General features: G+C 36.0%; 1 protein-coding gene across 25 annotated transcripts in view; it reads right to left on the reverse strand.

Annotated features, from left to right (window-relative positions):
* ANK2 (ankyrin 2) overlaps window positions 1-19,072 on the reverse strand; it is a 108,790-nt gene that overhangs the window by 67,162 nt on the left and 22,556 nt on the right. For 16 of the 25 annotated variants that reach the window (XM_040475480.1, XM_040475434.1, XM_040475484.1 and 13 more), the window contains 4 exons: window positions 10,781-10,853; window positions 9,534-9,587; window positions 3,421-3,565; window positions 692-703 (listed from right to left, as the gene is read on the reverse strand). In XM_040475480.1, the coding sequence (XP_040331414.1) occupies window positions 692-703; window positions 3,421-3,565; window positions 9,534-9,587; window positions 10,781-10,853 (284 nt within the window). The remainder of the gene's footprint in view (window positions 1-691; window positions 704-3,420; window positions 3,566-9,533; window positions 9,588-10,780; window positions 10,854-19,072) is intronic. The other 9 variants (XM_040475504.1, XM_040475597.1, XM_040475592.1 and 6 more) reach the window with 3 other exon arrangements.

The raw sequence follows: 19,072 nt of genomic DNA on the forward strand, positions 1-19,072 counted from the left end.
TATAGTAAACTACTTTATGGACACAATAGGTAGTATCAAAGTCTGTAATTTCACTGAAAAATGTAATAATTACTATCTTAGTATGCTGTACTATTAGTCAATTAATGAAGTTTTTCAACCCTACTGAACAAGTGAATATCCAAAAATGTTTACGCTTTATGTGCTTTATTGTCTGTAAAAGCTTCCGTGGTTCATTGTTACTTAGTGTTTTACATTAAATTTAAATGGCATTTTTAATTTAAAACAATAATACTATGGACACAACATCTAATCAGAATTTGGATATATTTTTAGGAATGTACATTAAATTGTACTTATTTTTGTTCTCCTGCATCCAGGTACATTTTAGGCATCAGAATCGTTTTTCTACCATTTTCAACTACACACAAGGCTGACTAGGTTCCTTTGGAGAAGCCATGCTAATGTTTTATCAGCCACAAGGTGGAGCTGTGATGTTAACACAAAATCATACCAGGGGCATGTCATAGACTTTTATTCTAGTAATATATTTACCCTTGTAGCTTAGTTATTCAATACATCAAAATTCTAATTTGAGAATAAATCCATAATTCTAGAATATAAGCACCCCTTGCCCACACACACACACACACACACACACACACACGAAAAGTGAGCAAGGAAATGTGGATGTATCCAGGAGGATCATGTTTTCATGCTATTTAATACCTACCTGGGCATGGTGCTATTGAAAGCATACCAAATAAATAATGAAAAGTAAAAATGGTTACAAAAAAAAAAAAAAAGAAAGAAAATTTCCACTTAGCTGCCTAAGCAAAATTAAAAAACAAAATCAGTGAAACAAGAATTCCATGAAAATGAGATGTTGCCTATAATTCCATGTTGGAGATCATGAATACAATCTGGGGTCCCATAAATGCAAGTGTGGACCTAGAGAACTGACCATGACGTATTCATTTTATTGCCTCATCTTAAATGCTGATAAGTGTTCAGTTTAAGAGGAATCATTAAACCTTTGACCCCTGTTTTATAGATAGTATTGTTCCAAATTTTTCTTAACCTGGTACTTTCAAAGAAAGAAAAAGAATCAGATTAAGAATTTATTCTTAGTAAAATAGAACAGGCTTAAAATAAAGGTTTTTTTTCCTCTGACAGTGATGATTATGTATAGATTATTATGAATCTGTGCAAAGCCATAAACATTTTATTTTATTTTTTTTGAAATCTCAAGTCTTTTATTAAGAAACTTCAGATTGTGATGTCCCAATCTACCAGGACGTCAGAATCCAATTATAAAACACTGGCTCCATCATGAGCATTCCCACTCTCGTCCCTGAGTGCTCCTCCTTCTGCCTCTTGACCCCATGGACCACCCTCTATCTATGTCATTGAAGCCAAGGGGTCAGTCTAATCTTCTTCCTCTTCTTCACCCACTCCGTGAAATCCGTCACCAAATCTGGCTAGTTTCACCTCATGGATAGGCTCTATCTATGACAAATTTGAATTTGTCATTTCCCAATTTCTCTCCATGATCACTACCACCAGGGTTAAAGTTCAAATCTTCTCTTAACAGCTTCAATTAATATTACTGCAATAGTTTTTCAGGTGGTCCCAACTGCCAGGTTTAGCCCTTTGATAACTTCTCCCTAAAATTCACCCTTAATCTCACAGTCAGAGGGATCCACCCAAAATGTAGACAAGATCTCCCCTCCTTCACACTTATACTCTAGCAACACTGCACTATACTCTTTCTCTCACACACCATGGGCCTTTGCTCATGATCTCATTAAGGCTTCAAATGCCTTTCCCACTCTTCTTCACCATCATTAGCCATCACTGTGTTTCAGTTTGGGCTCATCTCCTCCAGGAAGCCTGAGCGCTGGGGTTTCAATTGCATTCTGTGGGTACTACAGCCCAGTCTCTCTCACATCCCATTCGACTATGATTTTAGCAATTGTGTCCTAGTCATGTTTGTACCTCTAGCAACCACCACAAAGCCAGCCCAGAAAGGCACTCACTACATGCACATTGAATTGTTTAAGAAAAAGAGAAAAAATAGGGAGGAGGCATTGATGCTCAAGGAAAAACCCCCAAGAAAACTTGTTTTTGCTAATTATCCATTTAGAATTGACTACGTTTTAAAGTATTTATTTCCTAGGGGCACCTGAGTGACTCAGTCAGTTAAGCGTCCAACTCTCGATTTCGGCTGAGGTCATGATCTCATGGTTTGTTGAGATCAAGCCCTACATACGGCTCTGTGCTGACAGCATGGAGCCTGCCTGGGACACTCACTCTCTCTCTCTCTCTCTCTCTCTCTCTGCCCCTTCCCCACTCATTCTCTCTCTCTCAAAATAAACAAACATTTAAAAAAATGAACTTTAAAATGTCTATTTCTTAGACTCCGTATATGTTAACTATAGCTTAGCAAACAGCCAAGATTAAAACTACAAACCTAAGATTATTGATTAGTGAAAAACACGCTATGTGGACAACCATATGCTTAACCTAAATTGGCAGTCATTCTTTTGATGAGGTACCATGGAATGTTCTTCTGCTTGCCTCAAAAAATAACCAACACCAGTTATGCTAGTAAGTAACAGTCAGAAAAGAACACTGATTTTATACTTCAGGGTATTATATGAACCTCTTCAGATTTGTCTACAAAACCTATGCTCCTTCATATTTTTCTCAGATTGCTTTTTGTATTCAAGTTCTTGGAGGACTGTGGTCTCGTTATTTTTCATGAAGAAGTCAGTTTCAGGCACAGGTTCCTTTTGAATTTACTTCTTTTTAGTCCTTCTTCACAACATACTTCTATTCACAGAAATTATGGCACTAACAAAAACACTCAAGGAAACTGCATGTGCCTGTAATTGCCACGTAGTTAGCCTGTCCATAAGGTAAAACGGGCCTTTTTATTTGCCTAGAGAAAAAAGTGGCAAATAATTAAAACACTACATTGAAAAGTAGAGATTTCTTTACTTATCATTTCTCTGCTTTTTACTGGTCGTTTGACTTTTACTAAGTAACTTAATCTCTTTCGACTCAGTTTCCTGTTCTTTAAAATAGGCACTTAAAGTTGCTCAAGGGGTGTGCCTGGGTGCCTCTGACTCTTGATTTTAGCTCAGGTCATGAGCTGATTTCACAGTTCATGAGATGGAGCCCTGCATTGGGCTCAGTGCTGTCAGCACAGAACCTGCTTAGGATTCTCTCTCTCCCCCTTTCTCTCTCCCTCTCCTCTGCTCTCTCTCACTCTCTTTCAAATAATAAATAAACTTAAAAAAAAAGCTGTTCAAGAACACAGTAAGGTAACATGCTCAGAGTTGTTATGTGCAGTCCCTGTTTAGGTATCAATAATTATGTCTACTTTTTTATTATTATCACGAAAAAAGTGTTGCATTCCCTCCTAGCTGACATCAAATGTAAGCTTTAGGTGAATACCTGTCTGAGCGGGCTCCCTCCAAGCTGTATCGCAGGTAATTCATACCATCCAGGAACTGGCTGCTGGGTAGAGAGTCATCACCCAGCTCTTTCAGATCCTCGGGCCTTAGGTATTCTCCTCCATCACCTGTCATTGTGTCATCACCTTGAAGCAACCAGAGAAAGACAAAGAATTATGCATTGAATGTAATATTAACTACAAAATAGGAGGATTGTGGAAAATACCAGCATAATAGCACTGACATCACTGAAACACCACACACCAAAGAAAACAACGCATGCAATTAAAAAGTGATAAAACTTAGAGAAACAATATTTGGCCCGCTTCTATCGCTTACCAAGAAGAAATAATTACCCGAATTCTAATTCTCTTAATATCAGTCAGTTCTCTTTACTCATTTCTTCATCACTCATTTCTTCACTCATTTTCTTTAGCTGGCTTATAGCTTATATTATTTAACTTAGTACAATATGTAGGCTGCTTAACTTCTACACACAGTTCCAATAATTTTGTACATGATGTCCAGCATTAACATTCTCTTCATGTCATTGGCAATATGCTAAGTAATATCTACTGCTCTAAAAAAAATCTGTGGTATATTAAAGGAAGGGATATAATTTATAAGATTAGCAAGATATGCACATTAGGGAAAGAACACCAGAACAATGTGAACAGATTGTGACATTTTAATAAACCACCTTGAATTTAATTTTAAAAACATTGGAGAGCATAAAAAGTATGTTTGTTGGAAACTAGATGGCTTCCCAAAGGTGAACTATAGGGAAAAAAGTGAATTAAGTAACTAAGTTGTAGCAGAAAGAGATGACTAAGTGTGGTGGCTAATATTTAGAAGCCCAAATGTTAAGGGTACATCCCCTGCCCATGATTAGGAATAGAATGCTTTCAACAATATCTTTTTCAGGTAATTCAATAAATAATACCCCATTCACAGAAATGTTCTATATGCCATTAACATGCTGAGATGGAGAAATAAATAATATAGCTGAGAGAAACTGTCTTTGAGGACTCTGAGACACTAATCACACACTTTAAGCCTCATAATCTATGTAAAGGAAAACTTTACATAAAAGAATGGACTTTATTCCTACAACTAAGTTAAATATTGTTTTATTCTCATTTGTTTCAAATAATTGTTCCAAATCAACACTAATTTATAGAGATACAGAATTAAAGAACTGTAAGAAGGGTGGGTCTTTGACATTTCATTATATTTGTCTGTATATATGATTTTAAGATCTCAGATTATTAGGTCTCTAAATTACTTAAAACTGATGACAGACTGAAAAAAAAAGATCTTTCAGTAAATAGGGACGTAACTTATTCACCATTAGATTTTTGTCTTAAAATCAATGCATTTAACATTTGACAGTTACAAGTTTCATCATTAAAAATATTTTCATGGCTCTTTCAGGGACACCATTAGATTTTTATTGAGTTTTAGCACTCTGAGTTAGGATACCCAGAGTATTATTAAAAATTGAGTCTTTAAGGGCACCTGGGTGGTTGAGTTGGTTAAGCATCCAACTCTTGATTTTGGCTCAGGTCATGATCTCATGGTTTGTGAGTTCAAGTCCCACATCAGTTTCTGTGCTGACCATGTGGAGCTTGCTTAGGATTCTGTCTCCTTCTCTCTCTGCCCCTCCTCCATTTGCTTTTTGTATCCTTCTCAAAAATAAAGAGAAATGAAACTTTCAAGATAAAATGAAAGTTGAGTCTTTAGAATTGGACAGACCTGGGTTCAAATTCTGATTCTGTTATTACTGGCTTGTTAATCTTCCAGAGCCTCAGTTTCCACAATTAGTAAATGGGAATGATACTAATAATCTATCACATATACTAGTTATATGAATTAAATAACACATAAAAATGTGTAATAAAATGCCAGAGTATAATAACTGCTAGCTATTGCTTCTACTAATACAAAATGGTGAACGTATTACACATTGAGCTAAATTTCATTTATGCAAAAATATTTTTAAATATATGTATTATAAAGAAATAGAATTTTATTGTTTAAAAATTCATAAATCTGATAGCTCTAAGGAAAACATGAGGTAAAGTTTTTAAAATTATGTTTGTTAAAGTGGTCTCCACCCCACCTCCAGCCCTTACATTATTTTCTTCTTCAAAGTGTTCCCTCACAAAGCAAGATGTAACAACAGATAAATAACAATATAGTCAAAGACAAAATGCATGATGTTTGTCAACTTTAAGAACTAAAAAGGTCAGGGGTGCCTGGGTGGCTCGGTTGGTTGAGCATCTGACTCTTGATTGCAGCTCAGGTCATGATCCCATGGGATCGAGCCCTGCATCGAGGCCCACGCTGAGCATGGAGCCTGCTTAAGGTTCTCTCTCTCTCCTTATCTGCCCCTCTCCCTCTCTTTCTCTAAAAAAAGAAAAAAAAAAAAAGAATAAGCCCAAAAGGTCAGAAGAGAGAGAGATCACTTTAGGATGATGTGGTAGGTTCAGCAGTCTCCTCCCTAAAATTTCATGTCCATTTGGAACCTGAGGATGTGGCATTATTTGGAGATATGCCCTTTACAGACATAACTAAGTTAAGGACCGAGATGAGATATACTGGATAAATCCAATGTGAACATTCATACAAGAGACAGAGAAAGAGACACAGAGGAGAATGCCATGTGAAAGCATGCCATATGAAGGTTGAAGCAATGTGTCTAAAAACCAAGGGATGAACACCAAGAATCACTGACAGCTACTAGAAGCTGGAGGAGACAAGAAAGACTCTTCCCTAGAGCCATCGGAGGTTAGTATGGTCCCACCATAGACTTTTCACTCCCAGAACTGTGAGAGAATAGGTTTGAGCCACTAAGTTTGTAGTAATTTCTTGTGGTATTCCTCAGAAATTCAGTAAAGCTGATGAAGCACTCACTGAAGAAAGAATTGAAGCTGAGTATTTGTTCGGGCTCAGTTTTCATGGGCAGAGATTGTCAGTACTTCAGGAGAGAGGCTCATGTGTAAGGGGTCATGGAGGGCAGTAAAAACAATATGAAAGAGTAATAATCATCACTTACTTAGAGAATACTATGTGAAATAACTTGGCAATAGTACACGTTCATGTTGGTGAGCAATGGCAAACAGTCCAGAAAGAGAGTGTCTGAACATAGTGAGAAAATCAAGAAGCTCAGACATTTTGTTATAGGCCTTGTAGGATTTATTTGTTCCTCCTATTTCCCCCTCTCTTGTATGATTGGTACATTTTTACATAGGAGTGCTTTTATAAGTCCAACTAAGTTGGGTGCCCCTTTGTTTATTTCTGGGGGAAAAGATTGTAAGATCAATTCTAAGAATTGGTGTACCGAAACACAGGCTTTGTCTGGTTTGGCTATAAGCCTAAATTCTTTCCAGAAAAAAAAAAAAGTATGCAAGTTTTGTTAACATTCGGGAAGACTAAGTCTACTCTTATTTATGCAAAGGTGAAGGGAATAGCTGGATGCAGAATCTGTCATGTAATACAAGGAAGAAGTGAACAGCCTCACAAAGTGTCAAGTGTTCACAGCAGAAGTGTGTCCAATGGAGATAACAGCTGATGCCTCTACACTGCATCATAGCACTGCCCTTCTGGAGTTCTCTTGATTATTATTAGTACACATCATTCCAGAGAGCCAGTGGAGAAGTTTGTACAAACCATCCAAACACAGGAATATACGGGGGAAAAAACTTTTTTTACTTAAAAAAAAAAAAGGAAACAATTGTTTGAGTATGTGGGACGGGAGTCATGTTTCTACAGGTATTTTAGTTACATAAGTGTTATGACCCCTGAGCCCCACTATCTAACTTACTGCTGTGGAGCTGAGTCAGCAAAGGCGGGGATCAGCTCATGATCCTATGAAGATGTAGAGGATTACTCTTACAGCTCTGTTTTCGTCTGCACAGTACGATACTCTCGGACTGAATTCCCATTTCCACCTTTTCCTCCCATTTGCCTGCCATGTTGCTCCACCAGGACTTATTTATAATATGACTGAGCTATTATAGCAGCTTTCATACTGGGCTTACATTCTCCATCCAGCACTTAATGGCTGTGTCCTGTTGAGCAAACTACTTAGTGTGTTTAAGTCTTAGTCCTCTCATGTTCAGGTGAGCCCTTCCTCACCTGAAAAACAATGAGGGGAAATCCATAGCCTATCTCATGTGGATGCCATGGGGATTAAATGAGATAATGCACCTAGCCTTGTAGATGCTTAGCAAATATTTTCTCTTCCATCAAATATCTCCTTCCTTCCAATTTCTTCCTAATACACTCGTTTAGTGTATCATGGCTGGCTTAATCTTTGTAAAAATTAGATATGTTTCACTCATTAATCAAAATTTTTAATATGTCCTAATTTCCCAGACTTTTCAGTTAATAATTCAACCATTCCACAGCGAAGCCCGATATGTTTTAATGCATTAGCCAAACCAAATGACTGGATTATTTTGCCACTCTGTGTCTCTCTCTTGCACTTTCCTATCTCAGGACCTTCCATACTTCCACACTCCTTCTCTACTCTCTAAAATCTGTGTCACCTTCCTATTGATCTCTCCATTTCAGCAAGTCCACGGCACTGTGCCAGGTCTCTCCTCCTGACCTTCCAGGGCAGATATGAACAGTGATGGGATAGTGCCTGCAGTTACACTTCATTTAACGTCTACATTATCTCTCCATATATGTTTCTAACGGCATGCCCTATGTCCACCTTTGATTCCCCCGTGGTACAGGGATAGAACTTTATAGACGATAACATCACTTTTACTATCTGTGGACTGGATTCATAAGTGGATATCCTGATTACTTTACTATAACAAGTTAGCTTGAAAGGACATCTATACTTGGCTTGAATATCCTTTTGAATTTTGAAACACATACTACTATCAAAACAGATTTTTAAAAAAGGCAGGAATTGACTAATACCTTCAAAACACACGTGGCTGCACCTCGTCCATATGGATAATAGGTTCCACAAAAACATTTTAAACACATAAAACATTAAAGCGTTGGCAATGTCAACGAGCCAAGTTTCTTTATACTAATTCTTGCACTAAAAGTTACTTCACAATACTCAAATACTGTATATCCTACATATAAAAATTATTCAACTTGAATTTCTTTCTCGGAAAAAAAATGTTACTAAGCGTTTGTCTATGTCTAAAAAAAAAAGAAAGCTTCTTCTGTCACCGTAAAAGATATTCTCGATCATTAGCCAATATTTCTCTCAAATCAAGACTTCTATCACTAATAACTCTTAATCTATAAGTGTTTTAACAAAAGTACACAAGATGCTATAGCTACATCTTACATTATGCAATGAGCAGCTCCAAGAAACTGTTTCACGTGAATGGAATTTCTATAAACCCACTAAGTACTCTGAATGCATTAGCTATCAGAATTATTTAATAATTATGTAGGAAATAAGGAAATTAAATAATCACTAATTTATTTGATCTATAAATTTAGATTTTCATGTAGCAGGTTTGCTTAAAGTGGTGCCAAATGTACCTTGAATCTTTCTCAGTGGATAGAATATTTTATTTTATTCATTTTTCCCTATATGCCAAAGCTGCCCTAAATCATTTTAAGAGTTACTTTTTCTTCATTCCTAGCTACCTTAATAAATCACATAATAGCTATCCATTTCATATATTTTTAGCCATATCTAAAACTTATCTCCATCCAAGAAGGATATGAAATACAATCAGTCAAGTCATCTTAGTTTTAACAGGTTCATGCTAGTTAAATGTCAACTTATCAAAGAATTTTTTTCTCTGAATTTGTTTCTAACAAGAGACCTAGTTACGGAAAAATATTTATATATAATGCTCATTAGGTAATTTAATTCTACTAATAGGTCTCAACAATTCAATTCTAATAATAGGTAGCAAACTCATTAGTAGTAAAAGCAGGTTATGGCTTTAAGCTTCCAAGTTAATAAAATCCACACACTCACATGCATATTAGACATGCTATTTCAAAAGAAACAGATTAGTATTAGGCACCCAGATTTAAATAGCAGGCAAGTTGCTTCTCTCCAGTTAAGGAAAATTAAAAGCAAAAAAAAGCTTTCACTCCAATCCCTTCCTCTAAAGATACCTGAATCACTAAGCGCTTCCCCATCAATAAAGTTGTCACCGAACTGTTTAAAAGCTGTTAAGAAAGATGACCCCAGAAAACAAAATATGATGCGCATATATGGATGCTAAAAATTAGCTGGCAAGTGTTAGGAAGGAACACAACATTATTATAATACTTGGAACTACTACTTTTGGCCATTATTAATTTATTTATACTAATACAGTGACCAAACGTGCTCATTCTTGTCGTAAGTTCTTACAAAAGCTGAGATACGTCGGTGCCTGTTACCAGTAGGTGAACAAATTGGTTCCAAATAACATCTCAAGTGAAGTTTTACTTTATGGTTCTATCTTGAGGAACCTAAAAATCTGCTTCTAATATTTCTTAGTAAAAGCAGTTATTATTGACACTAGTACTACGATCTATGGCAATAATTTTTCAAACATATACATTTGACCAAAAGCTGTACTATTGAAATTAGGTTACATGCTTCATTACGTACCTCATTAGCTGCATGCATGATTTTTTGGCAGCGATATTTTGGTTCAAGGAAAGTCAGCTGCTCTAACTGAAGTGGAGGTAGGGAGCAACACACTCCCTACCCCATTGGGTATTACATTCCAATACCCCATCCTCCCGCCAGGCAGACCTGGTGCTCCTTTTAGAGCCCTAGCCTCTCACACTTTGAAATCCACCACCTTAGACACTTTTTATCAACTCTAAGATTATACAGGTCATATACAATGATTTAATCAAATTCTTATGTTGAATTAGTATGACTTACTAATTTTAACCTTATCTAAGCCTCCTTTCCTCTGGACTTAAAATATATTCTGTTCATTGCAACCAATCAGAAACAGAGATTGCTCGAGATACCATTGAGAAAGTATACTTTTAAGGGCTTTAAGAGTCACTTTGAAAGTGTATTTTAACATAATTAAAACATACATTAATAATAATTGTATTATCAGGCAGATTTTTTTTTCCACAGTTGGCCAATTTCCAGTGCCTTTCCACTTTTCCAGTCCTGTCATTTAGTAACACATTAAAGATAATACCCATTGAAAAAATAGACTAATTGCTATCCTCTCTGCCCCAAATGGCAAAAGTGTATGTTCTGAAACAAGGGTGAAAAAGTGATTTTAAATGTTAAGATGCTGTCACTCATACTCACTGCACCAGCTTAGTCCCTGAGAAAAAGGATGGCTTGCTTGTCTTTGTGTAAGAGAGTGACAGATGTCACAGAAACTGAATAAAATTCTTACCCTCTTCATCAGAAACATCAAGAACCTCAGTCATCGTCTCAGGAACATTTAGCTTGTGTTTTTCCGTAATAGTCTGCAAAGGAAAAAAAATCATTAATATGCAAGTTAAATTCCAACACAAAAGAATCACAGAGGAGGTCACATGGACAGCCTCAGCAAGCCATCCCTCCCTGGGCATCTCATCTTCCCACATGCATGTTTCGAAGCTTCTTTTCTTATTCTCTTTCATGAAAATTCCTTTGTTCTTTCTGAAGATATACGATCATTGACTCCGGTGAAGTTGTACAAGAGGAAGTTCATTATTTTGAGTACCTTTTTGAAAATAAATTCTTTAGCAATGGCATTAATAATTAGTCATACTGAGAAAGCAGATTAACATTTTCAGGGCTTCCCTGAAACAAACTGAGTGATGTCTCCAGAAAAGCTTTAAAAAGAAGCAATGAACATATGTAATTTGTTAAAAACAAAGCCATCGGAAAAGAAGTTGTAAACAAGGTGAAAGACAAACTGGGCAGAAAATGTGACGCATGTCTTCTGGGACCAGAGGATCCATGGGTCTACGGTTCTGGTTTGTCGCTTATATGCCTTCCACCAAAGCACTCCAGAGCTGTCAAGGCCACTGCCTTCCATTCCTGATAGGCAATGGAAGGTTAAGAGACCAGGTTCTGAAGACTGGCTACCTGGGTTCAAATTCTAATTTCATCATTTATTAGCTATGAGGCACAATTTCCCTGATATCTCTGTGCCTCAATTTTCTCATGTGTAAAACAGGGATAATAATACTAGTTCGTAAAACTGTTATGAAGATTAAGTGAAATAATATAAATAAGAGTTCTAAGAACAGTGCTTGGAACATGTTAGCACTCAAATATCTGCAGGCATAACATCGTTATTATAACTGTAATTCAATACTAAATTCATCCTAAAACTGAAGAGGCTCTGAAGTTTTTAGTCATTCAAGGCACTCAAGAAACATTTAGAATGCCTACTGCATACCAGGCACTATTTCAGACATCAAGGATATTACATATTAAAAAAAAAAAAAAGACAAAAATCCAATCTCACTACTTGAAATATCACCTAAAGACAGTCAAGTCTCAAGCTCATATCTCTAGTGTCTGCATTGAAAATGTATTAAGTGCATCGACTGGCATTTTAACAGGAACTCTACCTAAGTCAAATTTTTAATTAAAGCCACTAAAATACAATAGTAAACAGCTTGTCTCAGGATTTTAAACTTTGCTACATAAAGAACAGACTTGTTTTAATGGCTACAATGACCCTATCACCAGTTCTTTTCTTTCCCAAAGCAGTAGACAACTTCAAATATGTTTACAGGGTAAGTCAACTAATTTGAAAATATATTCACATATACATGTATATCTGTGTGTCTAGAGGGACTGATGAAATCACAATGCGATACTACCTGCCCTTTCAGTGGTCCTGTATCTCCTCCGAGAAAAAGCAAGACAAAGTGGCTCAGAAGAGCCAGGTATTGCAGAAAGGAGAGGCAGGGAGGCCTCATCTCTCACTCCATGTTACAGTCATGTTCACAGGTAACGTTCTCTTATACCTCTAAGTTTTTCCATGTATTCTTGCCTCTACCAGAAACATTCTTCTCCTTCTTTTCTTGGGCTCATATTAGAAGTAACTTCCATGGAGAAACATTCCCCAATCCTCCCTGATGAATTTTTTTTTTAACTGTGACTATCTGCTGTTATGTACTGTTACAACTACATCATACACAGCTGTGTGTGCCTTTATCTGCTCCCGCAGAAGAGTGTGGGTCATTAACGATATGATTGTTTCCACAGAACCTGAAACATAGTTAAGTGCTTCTCAAATACACACTGAATAAACCAATGATACACAATTATGCAAAATATATTTTGAATCCACATAACCACTGAATAGACTTTCTTTTGGGTGACAAAACAGTTAAAGAATGGGAAGAAACTGAGAAGTCAGTTTCATGTCATCCCAATGAAGCCACAGTTGAAGATTAAAGTCCTAAATTCAGCTTTCCTGCATGTTGCAGATGGTGTTTAAAGAATTCCATAATGTCTTATTCACCAAAAACAAACTAAACTTTAGGAAAAACAAAAGCACCCATTCAAAATTCTGGATAATAACAGGTGGTCAATAAATATTTGTTAAATGAACAAACTTAAGAGGACTATCATTTACTTATTTCTATATTAGTTTATAAATTTAACATGAATAGATTAAAACCTATGTTTTATATCAAAGGTTTTCAACTCTAGCTGCTAATTAAAATCAGAGAAAATGTTAAAGCACTGTCGCTTGGATCCCATTACAGAACAATTAAATAAGAACCCCTGAGGGCCCAGCTATGAGTATTTTTATTTTCATTATTTTTTAAGCTTATTTATTTTGAGGGAAATTGAGAGAGACAGAGAGAGCATGCAATTGAGCAGGGTTGGGGAAGAGAGAGAGAGAGAGAGAGAGAGAGAGAGAGAGAGAGAGAGAGAGAGAGACAATAGAGAGAGAGAGGATCCCAAGCAGGCTTTGCAATCATGGTACAGAGCCTGACAGAGGGGCTCTATCTCACAAACTGTGAGATCACGAGTTTAACTCAAGAGTCAGAGCTCAACTAAGCCATCCAAGTGCCCCAACTATGAGTATGTTTAAAAAGCTGTTCAGATGGGTCTATTGTGAGCTCAAAATGGAACTCATTTGGAGAAGCGTATAAATTGCAAAAAGTAATTTGCATTTAAAATAGAGGAAAGAGACAGTGACATCCTATTAAACTATGATATTCTATTTTTAAATAAGATTCTCAGTGTAAATTATTTAAAAATGTGAAGGGATATCTACTGTACTAGACTACACCAGAAAGTTTATTTTGCAGAAATGTTCCAGAGTATTTGCCCTTCAGAGGTCACATTCCACAAGAGGATGCTTCTGTATTTGAAAATAAGCGACAGAAATATTTTTTAAATGATGAAGTTAACTTGCCCAATATTCTTAGTTTGTATCTTCAGACACTGATAATAGGACCATATTTTCTTTGAATTTCTAAGAGTGGAAATAGCTTTGCTTTAGTTTGGTCATTGAATACTACAAAGTTATTATCAGCAAATATAGGTGGCAATCAAAAATTAACACACAGTGATCACATTGGTCATAGATATTTTTCTGTAAATATAGTAAAAATGCCCTCCACATGCAATGTAGTCAATATAGTATGCATTTGTTCGTGATGTAGTGCTTGACCTTTAGAAGGCCATCAATAAATACATGTCAAATGCACAAATAAGCCCTCCTACTTATGAGTAATAAGAAATGAATACATATTTCCCTTTAAAAAGAAGTGTCCTTTGAAAACTTGATTATCAAAACATAAATATATGGTTTCATACAAATGCATCTGAAAAGTACATAGAAAACAAGGATATAATTAAATGATCACGGGCTTCTCCTCCTGCTATAGAATCTAAGATTCTGTAGTCAAGATTAGAAACCACTCCAAAGTTAAAATGGTGCACAAGGCACAAATTTAATCCTATGTAATTAAATGAGATAACATGGCAATATAAACAGGATATGATAGATGGAAGGCTTAACAATGAGTTTTTATTTTTTTTATTTTTTTATTTTTTTAATTTTTTTTTTCAACGTTTATTTATTTTTGGGACAGAGAGAGACAGAGCATGAATGGGGGAGGGGCAGAGAGAGAGGGAGACACAGAATCGGAAACAGGCTCCAGGCTCTGAGCCATCAGCCCAGAGCCCGACGCGGGGCTCGAACTCACGGACCGCGAGATCGTGACCTGGCTGAAGTCGGACGCTTAACCGACTGCGCCACCCAGGCGCCCCAACAATGAGTTTTTAATATGCACTATGATGTGGGAAAGATGTAAAAAATAAAACAGGCGTCCTTAACGTGCTGTTTTGTGAATAATAGATAATATCTGGTTTCTTTTAAGCAAAAGAAAGTGTGTTTCACTGACCTCTACTTAGCCCACATCCCTTGTCAACCATTTCCTTTGTATCACATACTCACCAAGTCACCACAGCACGATGAGTGGTCTTGGCTAGTATGCCACCTTCTAATGCCCACACACAATGGCTCCCATCAGTGGAGCTACGGGCTAAATTTGGTTTTGTTCCCAAACCTATTTATACCAATTGTACATGTTAACAGAATGTCTGTAATAATTTAAATAGTATGTAAATAATATTTTTCTATAAAAACTAATGAAAATGGTTTGGAAATCTCAACATAGGTGAGTCACCAAAAATAAGTGCTACTCAGGTGTGGCTGAAACAATTATACAGAAGATTAGAAAGAAAAAAAAAAGTATGTCAAAAGTTTAAAAAGGTTCTGCACTCAGCATAGTGTTGCTTTATGATAATATACTTTGCTTTAAGTATACATTGCTTTAAGATAATATACTTGATAATGTTTAAGCTTTAAGATAATATACGTTGCTTTAAGATAATATACTTGATAGTATTTAGATCAAGATATAGTTATCAAGATATAGATACTATCTATTAAGATATATCAAGACATACTATCAAGATATAGATATAGGATATATACACAAATAAAACATAGTATGTCATAATGTTTTTTTGCGCAAGAATGATCATTTAGCCTTCTTCTAGTCAATGGACCTGTATTCAAAAAAAGATCTTGACTCCACCTCAAAAGGTGTCAGATAACTTCAAATGGATTTATTGCATTGCTGTTGTTATGATTCCTGTTTGAAATGACTTACAGCATTAGATAAGATTTAGGACACTGCATATTTACATTTCCTTAATTTCTTGTCAAAAATTTCCCCAATGTTTAAATGCTAATGTAAATATAATGTCATTTTTATTTTAGTAGCTTATTCAGTAATTTATGATGTCATTGTTATTTTAGTAGCTGAATCAGTAATTTTTAGTCTACACAACAGTGATCATATGCAACTTAAAACATGATCATTTCTGAAATTATGTAAATAACACAAATAATCAATGACAGCTGATCATAAGTAGAGGGATGAGTCATAGCTCAGTCTTCCAAACTGCTTTAGGTAATTGAGCTTGTCGGCTTCTGATGCCAGAAATGTGTCCCCCACACTTGGATGTCCATTCTGGCAAACATACAATGATTGTAATCCTGGGAGAATGCTAAACTGCCTCATATCCCCCACTGGGTCTTACAAAGTGAAGTTAGAAAAGCAAAGGTTACGGAAACAAACCACAACTCCAGAATGTCTCAGAAATTTCTGAAGCAGTGGCTTCTCCCTTACAGACTGCCGCCTTACTCTTCTCTCTACACAATGACTTTATTCATACTTTGGGGGAAAGAACTCTGGAAGGAGGATTAGCATGGGAAACTTTCTTTCATGGAAGAGAACTCACATGGCTGCTCAAATGGCACATCGTATGAATCTACTTATGTGAAATTTGTACATTTGTTGTGTAGCTGTAATTCAACTGTTACACTTAAATGGTGGTAACATTAAATTTAATTTTATTAATTTTACATAATTATTAAATGGTCTCTGCTATTTGCCTATTCACCAGTGAGTAGTTCCAAATTGTCCTTAGTGAATCTGCAGACTTTAGAAAATAACATTGAATATGATACCTCCAGGAAAATCAACAAAGAACACTATTTAAGTGGGTTGTTTTTAATAGAAAATAAGGTGAAAACACTTCTTTTAAAAGAAAATTTTAATGTTTGTTTATTTTTGAAGGAGTGAGAGACAGAGCGTGAGCGGGGGAAGGTCAGACAGAGAGGGAGACACAAAATCCGAAAGGAGGCTCCAGGCTCCGAGCTGTCAGCACAGAGCCCGACACGAGGCTCGAACTCACAAACCGCGAGATCATGACCTGAACTGAAGTCGGATGCTTCACTGACTGAGCCACCCAGGCACCCCTAGATTAAAATACTTCTTTCACAAAATTCATGTTAAGCTACTTTTAGTAAAGTCAAGATCAGTTATGTCAGAGTGATTAAGAACATGGTCTTCAGAATTTGACAACCTAAATTTGAATCCTAGATCTACCCTCAATGCCTGCCATATCTGTAATCGCTAAATATTAATTTTTAATATCATTAAAATTATGTTAACATGTGATAACATGCTTCACATAACAATATGTGAAAAAAGTATGAATGAAAATCTCTTCCTAAAGAGAGGAAGTGCAAAGTAAGAAGGCCCACATAATAAACAGGAATAAGTTCGTATTTTCAATCCTTAATCCCAAATTCCATTTCACGAAACAATAAAACTCACAATTCTAAGAGAAGAATTCAATACTGAGAGGCAGAAAGCAAAAATAGGGCAGGATCAAAACATGTTACCAATAAAATTATCCATTTAGATAAAGGGGGTACTTGTTTAGTTAATGTAGGCAATGACTTCTCATCCCAACTAAAAACAAACATGCTATTATGTTTTACATTTGTTTGTTGGCTTTTTACCTAGAAACTTGATTTCTAAGTATAGTGGTTGTTACTGAGGAAATGCTCAGCTAGGCAGGGTAAAGAATCATAGTTACCAGAAAAGATAAAAAGCTCACAGCTCTAAGAGTAGTTTTCGTATTCCACTAGAGCTACATGTGGTAGAGATACAACCACATGTCTAATTTCTGAAAGGTATCTGAACTTGTTTAGTGATAGCATTTAGCAAGCTAATTGCTCCTGTTTTCAAATATAGAACTATACAGTTAAAATAATTCACTCTAAGTAATATTTATGAGCCTAGAATCCCTTTGAAACCAGACACGTAAGTCCCATAGTTCTGTTGATGTTAAGGAAGAATTTATACTCTTACAAAACATGCCTCATTCTCCACTCCCATTAAACTGTAAGCTGCTGGTTGGGGAGGGGAGGGGAGGGGGTTGGTGGTGGTAATGTTTTCACCACTAATGACTCTTCGGTACTCAGCACAGACCCCAGGGCATATTTTTTATCTAATAAATATTGAAAAAATGAGTTACTTAAAGAAATGAATGGAAAAGCAGATCAAATAGGAAAAAAAAAAAAAGCAAGCTTGCCATCTAGTGGTCACTTGATAAAAATGTATGTACGTGATAACCAGAGCATGGAAAAGCTAATAAAGTTGACAGAAAACATGACTTCTAAGAATTGATGTGCTTAGCCACTAAATCTTGCCACTAAAGCCTTTACTTATCTGTGATTTATACATTGTTTCAAAGTTTCCAAATAAAGACACATATTATAGGTTCCTAATATGAAGATTTTCCTCTTCTAGTAATCATCTAGTAAGAAAAAGCCATTAAGATTCAGCCACACATAACAATTGAGAAGTATAGTGACAGACAGTGACAAGACTTGTTTTTTCTCCTATATAATTTATTGAAGCTATACCTTAAATCTTTAAACAAAATATTGTGGTGCACTAGCTGAAGGTTTTAAGATTCTGCTTGAGAAAACAAGCAGTACTATTCTCTCCCATCTAAATTCAGGCTGTGTCTTTAGTTCATTAATAAATCATACTCCACTCTATTTAAAATTTCACATCAAACCAACTGTATTCCATCTACCTCAATGTTGACAGGGGCTTGGTGTCAGTCTGAAGAATAAAATTCCTTTCTTTTTCCACATATCTCAAAATAAACAAGTGTTCTAAAACCATATGCATCATTGCTCGCTTAAGACATTTACTAGAACCCCATCCAGACTTTTTTTGTGTTGATTTATGATCTTATTGTCTCTAAAGAACATCTAATGTTCTACTGTTGCTCTATTTTTCTATTTTAAAAAGAAATTAAAGAGCTGTTGTTCTTAGAGTTCATGCTTAAGAAAAAAAAGTTAAGAAGTAAGTTCAAAGAGAATAGCACTTCCACTTTCGGCTGTGAGTCTCCCTCTTCCGAGGCCTCCGTTAAGCTTTGCTCCAACTGAATAGTAAGAGAGCCTTACAACTCACTATTACCATAGCCTTCACTCTCCTAGAGTTTCTCTGGCAAACGGCAGTGATTATCACCGCTTCTCCTAAAGAATCAGCAATCATATTCAAAGGAATAAAAAAAAAAATTAAGCATATATATACTCTGTCATGATACAGATATAGTTTACCTACTAAGTACAATCAATTTTCTTTTTCAGTAAAGGAATAATCAGAAATAAGAAAGTGAGGATGAACTGTTCTCACGGGAATGCATTTGATCCAGTCATGAGCCCAGCATCTGGAGGTTGAGGGTCTTTCCAGAGGCTGGAGTGACCTCATGGCTAAGATCAGAAGTTTGCTGTGGAGTGTCCCACAACTGTGCCCGCAGTAGGTGTCACACCCAACTACAGTGA

This window comes from Herpailurus yagouaroundi, unplaced genomic scaffold, assembly GCF_014898765.1.
Source record: "Herpailurus yagouaroundi ecotype Mexico unplaced genomic scaffold, PumYag 28, whole genome shotgun sequence".
Classification (NCBI taxonomy): domain Eukaryota; kingdom Metazoa; phylum Chordata; class Mammalia; order Carnivora; family Felidae; genus Herpailurus; species Herpailurus yagouaroundi.